This window comes from Vigna radiata, chromosome 2 (assembly GCF_000741045.1).
Source record: "Vigna radiata var. radiata cultivar VC1973A chromosome 2, Vradiata_ver6, whole genome shotgun sequence".
Lineage (NCBI taxonomy): Eukaryota > Viridiplantae > Streptophyta > Magnoliopsida > Fabales > Fabaceae > Vigna > Vigna radiata.
This window is the reverse complement of record NC_028352.1, coordinates 11,074,049-11,081,401: the sequence shown is the minus strand read 5'-3', so window position 1 is coordinate 11,081,401 and position 7,353 is coordinate 11,074,049. Positions and strand designations below refer to the sequence as shown.

The 7,353-nt window shown below is 31.6% G+C and overlaps 1 protein-coding gene across 1 annotated transcript; it reads left to right on the top strand.

The window, feature by feature from the left end:
- The first annotated feature begins 548 nt into the window (after nt 1–548).
- Nucleotides 549–3,401, top strand: LOC106755682 (protein ACCELERATED CELL DEATH 6). Its single transcript, XM_014637880.2, has 3 exons — nt 549–1,329; nt 1,756–2,309; nt 2,628–3,401. The coding sequence occupies exons 1-3, from the start codon at nt 552–554 to the stop codon at nt 3,276–3,278; spliced, it is 1,983 nt and encodes a 660-aa protein (XP_014493366.2). The 5' UTR covers nt 549–551; the 3' UTR covers nt 3,279–3,401.
- Nucleotides 3,402–7,353: the final 3,952 nt, after the last annotated feature.

The following is a 7,353-nucleotide window of genomic DNA, read 5'->3' as shown; positions in this document are numbered from 1 at the left end:
AAATTTTGTTTTAGAGAAAAACGAAATTGTTTAATTTTAAAATAAATTAAAAGTAAACTAAGACTTTTAATATAATGACACCTAACAATAACAATGACACATAACACTATTATTGTTACATTATACTTAATACTGAATTTGACATGTGACAAATTTCTTTTTCTAAAACATAAAAAGTAAAAATAAATATAATTTTAAAAAATATTTAGAAAAAACATAACGTGATATATGACACTCTTTAATAGTGTTATAGAAAAAAAAAATATTTTGACACATATAATTTTTTTATATTCATTTTCTTGACACTATTTTTTACAATTTTATTTTTTTATTTTGAAAAATTATAAAATTCACTCTTTTAAAATTATTTTATCTTTGTTAAGTGTGGCATGTTGTACTAACTCTTATAGTGAAGAAGAAAAAAAAGTAAAGGAATCGATTGTAAAAAAAACGTATAACAATTCAATTATTTAACCTTATTTTTATTATATATAGACATATGAACCAAACAATTGTCCAAGCAATTGCTTTTGCCTTAGCACCACATAATCATGGATTATGATCATTTGCAGATTTCTATCCACTCGGATGACGCAAGCCGGAAACAGAGATGCAGCGAGAAGATGGAGGAGCTGAAGAATACACAATTCTCAAGTGCAGAAGATGCAGCTTCACCACTACTGCATAAGGAACTTGTTTCGGAGAAAAGTATTGTGAATTTTGAGCTTTATGATGCTGTTGAAAAGGGGAATGTGGTTAACTTTGTTGATGTGTTGGGGAAAGAATGTGCAGAAAGGAAGGTGCCTTTGTCTGATATTTTTGATCAGGTAACAGGGGCAGGTGATTCACTGCTTCATGTGGCAGCAGATTTTGGGAGTGAACAGATTGCAGAGTTGATTTCTTGTCACTTTCCTGAGCTTCTTACTAGGAGAAATGTGAGAGGTGATACTCCACTTCATGTTGCTGTGAGGTCCAAGAACTCCTCTATAGTCAAGCTTATTCTGTCTCAGTATGCCATAATGAAGTCAAAACACGATGGTTTGAAGGATAAGGAGATAACAAGAGAAACAAATGAGTATGGGAATACTCCTTTACATGAAGCTGTTTATAGTGACCATTTTGGTGTGGTTGAAGAGATCTTACATGCCGATGAATCTGTTGCACATTATCTGAACAAGTCCATGTCTTCGCCACTGTTCTTGTCAGTCATGAGTTCAGATGTCAAAATTTTGAATCTTCTGTTACAAATTCCGTTTCCTGCTGATCAACCACTTCCACAGTGTTCCGGAAACTCTCCACTCCATGCAGCCATTCGAGAAAAGAATCCTGGTATTCTTCACAACATATATATATATATATATATATATATATATATATATATATGTTTATTTCAAAATAAAATGATCCACCTAAATTTTTTAGGTTCATGTGATATTATCTTCTTTATTTTTTACTTTCTTTTTTCTTAAAAAAATATAAAAATTTATACTTTTATAACTATTTCACTCTTATCCTCTATGTTAAATGAAGATAAAATATGTCATGTTACTTTTACTCTTTGATTTAAATAGGTTGAAATAGAATAGAGATATTATTCTAATAAACCAGAAAAACATAATTATTTAATGTTTAATTTCTAAATAGTTTGAAAACTGTTAGTACAATATATGTGTTTAATATTTTTTAATCTTAATGTTGCAATATTTTAAATAATTTACATTGTTTATTAATTTACATTGTTTCTTTGAATTCTAGGTCTAATAAGAGAGATATTAGGGAAAAGAGAGGAGCTAATTTACTTGAGAGATGAAGAAGGGGATAATCCCTTTCATTATGCAGCTTACACTGGTTATGTTGAAGGATTTCGTATATTGTTACAAATTTTATCAGAGAAATCAAACCAAAGTCTCTTAGAACGGAACAAAAAGGGCAATTTTCCCATTCATGTTGCTTGCAAAAGGGGTCATGTTGAGGTGGTCGAAGAATTCCTTCGACATGAATTGCCCTTTAATCCTTATGTTCTCCTCAATCAAAAAGGTCAAAATATTCTTCATATTGCAGCGAAGAATGGAAGAACTAAAGTGGTACAACACCTATTGCTGAATCAGAAGATCGATCAGTGTGCTATAAATCATAGAGATAATGATGGAAACACGCCATTGCATTTGGCTTCAATAAATTTATTTCCAAAAGTTCTGTATTTTATAGCACAAGACAAGCGGATTAACGTGAATATCACCAATAACCACCATTTAACAGCTCGAGATATTGTTGAATTTGAATTAAACACTCAGAAGACTGTTCGAAAGGTATGATTAAGAATGATATACTAGGGTTTCACCCCCATGTCATGCTATATAGTACCATGTGTGTATCAAAGAGGATAAAATAAAACAAAAAAAAATGACAAAATGGATTAAATTCTACTATATGATATTTGAATGAGGACTAATGTTTTGGTTTCATCATGAATATGTCTGAATAGTAGAGTTTTATAATTTGCTGCATATTTTCATTTTATTCTCTCATTACATACCAAATCACAACTCGAATTCTACTAGATGATGCATAACTTCTTATGCTAATTTCTATACTCTTTTTTCTCTTAAATTTTCTAATTCGTGCAGCTTCTAGCCAAGTCGGTTTTGATAAAAGCTGGCGCATCCTTGAAGTTAAATGGCATGTTGCGCATTCAACGCCAACAATCACCCCAAAGGGATTTGCATTTAAAAAAGCACAAAACATTGTTAGTTGTGGCCACTTTGATTGTCACTCTGACATTTACTGCTTTTTTGGCTGTTCCAGGAGGTCTATACAGTTCTGATGATCCAAATCCAAAAAATAGAGGGATGGCTGTTTTGGGTCATAAACCAGTTTTCTGGGTATTCACCATCTACAACAAAATAGCTATGTTTAGTTCGGCAACCTCATCTGCACTTATTTTCTTGGCTCAAACTTATGACTCTGAAATGGCACATAAGGCAACTTCGTGGGCAATAATGTTTTTGTTTCTTTCCTTTTCAGCATTGCCAACTGTATTTTGGACTGCTATAAATCTAGTTCTAGACACTAATTTTCCACTGCAATCCATTTTATTTTATATAGGACTAATATACAGTGTATCCTGGGGCCTTCTCTTTTGGGGATATACTCTTTATCAATCTCATCGTATTCAAGGATTTGATCTTCGGTTTTTGATTGGCTTACTGGATTACGTCAATAAGCCAGAAGTTTCATTGTATCAGAATGCGATCAAGGACAAGGAAAAGTTTGTGTAATCAAAAGAGCATGTGTAGCAAGTGGATATGTTGAAATTATATGGACTTTGATGATGAAAATTAATATTTCACATGTTATTAGATGAATATTCATTTGAAGTTATGATGTGAAAGGGTATAATGGGTTGAGAAAATTTTTGCTCTAATTTAAAGAACATAAGATTGTTATTCCAAACATAATAATTTTAAAATGTTTCTTGTTAAAAGCTGGTAAGTCACTGTTCTATGCATCATCTTCTGAGGTTTTCTTCTCATGGAACATTACCTCTGCAGCTAAAGTAAAGAAAATGGGCCAACCAAACAGCTGAGGCCCAATAGCCTTCTATCCAATATTGCACGCGAAATATCTCTCTCTAGAAAAGCTTCTTTTAGACAGATGGTAGGTGAGTGAGAGGACAGCAAGACACGAGAGAAAAGAGAGAAGCTCGCGATCTCCATGGTGGTTCTGCAGCTGGACGGAAAACGATCTTCACTGGGTGGGTGATGAAAGGAGAAGCAGATCGAGGGAGTGGAAGATGGAAAACAAGAGTCAGATGTTAGTGCAAAATATTCTTCATTTACTTTTAGAAAAAATACGTATGGTGTATATTTCTATGAGTGTTACAACTGATATAAAAAATTCTCAGGGGAAAGAGACAAACCGAAAAACTAAAAGGAAAAACCTAACAAACAAAAAAGTGTGATCACTGTATTTAGACAATAATCCACCGAACATGTAGTTCTGATATAAAAGTTTCTATTTTGAGTAATGTTATTATGGTATTTTTATATTCATTTAAGACAGAGTAGAAAGATAAAATATTTATAAAAAATGTAAACTTTTATATTTAAAAAAAATAGAATAAAAATAAAAAAAATACTATCAAATGAATAAAAAAAATTTAGGTATATTATAAAATTATTACTCTTCTATTTTAGCTGATAATTTTGTTTGGTTAAAATTTAGAGAACAAAGCAATTAACTTAGGATTTCGGCTTTTCCCTTTTACCCTCGAAACTTTTTTTGTTCTGATTTGTACGTTATTTGAGCATGCTACATTGTGTATCGATATTATGTTAGATGCAATATGTTTTTTTAATTTATCAACTAATGTCAAAGTCTTTAGTTATTCTTTAGCTACTGTTAATCAATTTAATGTAAAATACTAAAAGAAAACTTGATACTATTTTGAATATTGAATTTTAACAGTAATTTATATTTTAAAAACTTGAAATATTTTATGATTGTTATAGCTTAAAAATATTAAGACTAGGGTTCTAAAAGCATTCAAAGTAATATCCTTTTTTTTTTTTTATCGTTTCTCAAAGTTCTTTTATACTCATCATTCCTCAACTTTTTAGATTCCCTTAGATCTTTATTATCCTCAAAACACCCTATTTATGCCAATATTATCTCTTTAGTATCTTTTTTTTTATTTGAACCTTTATCTTTTATGTGTAACTACTTTGATGATTATTGTTAATACAGGGGAGCACTATGCTGAACCCAATTCTTGTGATATTGATTTTTTATTATGACAATATATTGATAATAAAAACACATGAATATGTACTGTTTTATATGTCATATGTTGTATTTGTCTATGTTTATTGTGAAATATACACATATTATGTTTGTCACATTTGACATATTGTGTTGATTGTTGCATACTAATGTGTTTGTAAAGTGATCATATTTGTGTATGCACAATGAACGTTTTGGTGATAAGAAAATCACATGCACAAAAGCATATATGCATGACTTAATCGATTATAGTGGTGTGATAATCAATTTAGGTCATAAGACAACTTGAGTTTTTAAACTAAGCCAAAACAACTTGTTTTGAATTGATTACATTAGTTAGTGAATTGATTAAAACTTGTATGTTTGCACATATCATTTTCAAATGTACTGTGATGTGTTCTCAGAAAGAAAAGTTTTCAAAAATATTCTAAGTGTTGAAACTGAAATTGATTACATATTCAGTATATTCAATTAAGTTTTTTAATATTTGAAAACTGAATTAATGTGGTCATAACTACCATAACAGTCATATTTTTAAATGTGTTTGACCAACATTTAATAAAAATCGATTGCATTAATTATGTATTCAATCAAGGAGCTTAGTTGGTTATAAATATGTTACATCTATTTAATGTAACCGATTACATAAAGATTTAATCGATTGTTTTTCGTCAGATTTGACAAAAAGCTATATATTGACGCATTGATTGATTCTCTGTAAGAAAATTTGAGTATAACATTTTCATATCTGATTTGATATTCGTTTGATAAGTTTTATAGAGTGATCAAAGGCTCCAAGAAACAAGAACTTGAAGAGTTTTACATATCTTGAAGATTTCTTGAGAGGCAAACGTAATTGGATTAAGAGACTGATCGTTTTGCACAACTGAGGTGCTTGTTGTTTGATCAGGAGGAGAAGATTCTCAATCTTTGTGTTGTTTTAGCCTATGCGTGTGGCTAGGAAGAAGAACGAGGTGTTCTTTGTACTTTGAGAGGTGTCTCAAAGGGGTGACTACATGAGAGGAATGTTCTTGCTGCAGGGTTGTTTGTTATTGGCTATATTAGATTGGTCAGTTAGAGAGGTTGTTTACATTTTGACAGATTGGTCGCTGTAAAAGCCTTGTTGTAAAAACTCATATCTTTATAGTGTAATTGGCTTTCAAGCTCGGGTGGATTGAAAGGACACTGGATGTAGGCATTGAGGCCGAACCAGTATAAAAATCTGAGTTTGATTTTCTTCTCCCTATCTCTTTACATTATCGATTACGTATTGTTATTAATTGATTACGCATATTGTTACATTGCATACATATTGCTTACTGCAAAGAAAGGTTTAAGGAATCATACCATTTGATAAAATTTTTGAAAAAAGTTTATTTTTATAAAACACAAATTCATCCCTTCTTGGTGTTGAGAAACAAAGCTCATCAATTCTAACAATTGGCACCAGACCTAGTTTTCAAAAATTATTTGAAAAATAATCGATTATCATTTATGTGAAATCGATTTAAGATCCTGAGATGGCTTTTGTTACTCAAACATTTGGTCAAGGTGCATCCACAAATAGACCACCTCTATTTGCTGGCGAAAATTATGCTTTTTGAAAAATTAGAATGCTAGTCTTTCTTGAGTTAGTAGACAAAGGTGTGTGGGACGCTACTCTTAATGGCCCTTTTGAACCCACTCATGTGATTAAAGGAAAAACTGTTCTGAAAATTTTTTCTAAGTGGACTCAAGAGGAAAATAGGAGAGCACAATATGATATAAAAGCAAGAAATGTTATTGCCTCTACTCTCACAATGGATGAGTTTATTAGGGTTTCCCATGAAAAAAAAAAACTAAAAAAATGTGGGAAGTTCTTAAGGTTACTCATGAAGGAACAAATGAAGTCAAGAGCTAGAAAGAATTCCCTTGTGCAGGAATACGAGATGTTTAGAAAGATAGAGAGACCATATAAGACGTGTAGAAAAGGTTCACTCATATAGTCAACCACTTGATGGCTCTCGACAAGGCTTTTGAAAAGGAGGAAATCAACATCAAAATTCTGAAAAGCCTAAACAGAACTTCGCAACCAAAGGTAACAGCCATATCCGAGTCAAAAGATTTAACTAACATGAATATGGCTACTTTGTTTGGCAAGCTCAAGGAACATGAGTTGGAGCTTGGTAGATTGAAAGAAGAGGAGGAGATTGAACAAAAGCAATCAATTTCACTCAAGGCTACCAACAAAAGAACCTCCAGAAAGGCTAAATCTGATGTAGAAATATTTGAAAAAGAAGTCATGAATATGATGGTATAAAAGTTTACGAAATTTATGAAAAATAGAATTGTTGCAACTGACTATGTAGGTAACTTCAAAGGAGGAAGAAAGAAATCCAAGACCAACACCGTTACATGTTATGAATGCGGTAAAGATGGTCACATCAAGCCAGAGTGTCCAGAATTGAAGAACGGACAAAAGGCTGATTCAAAGTATCCTTAGGATAAGAGAAGAAGTAAGCAAAGGAAGGCTTACATTGCCTGGGAGAACAATGATGATGACACATCAAGTGATGTTGATCAAAGTGTAGA

Bases quoted from the DNA above. Each gene is read 5' to 3' on its own strand.
- LOC106755682 (XM_014637880.2), top strand. From the start codon at position 552: ATGGATTATGATCATTTGCAGATTTCTATCCACTCGGATGACGCAAGC. The intron at 1,330-1,755 runs GTATTCTTCACA...TTTGAATTCTAG, and splicing joins CATTCGAGAAAAGAATCCTG to GTCTAATAAGAGAGATATTA. The intron at 2,310-2,627 runs GTATGATTAAGA...TAATTCGTGCAG, and splicing joins CTCAGAAGACTGTTCGAAAG to CTTCTAGCCAAGTCGGTTTT.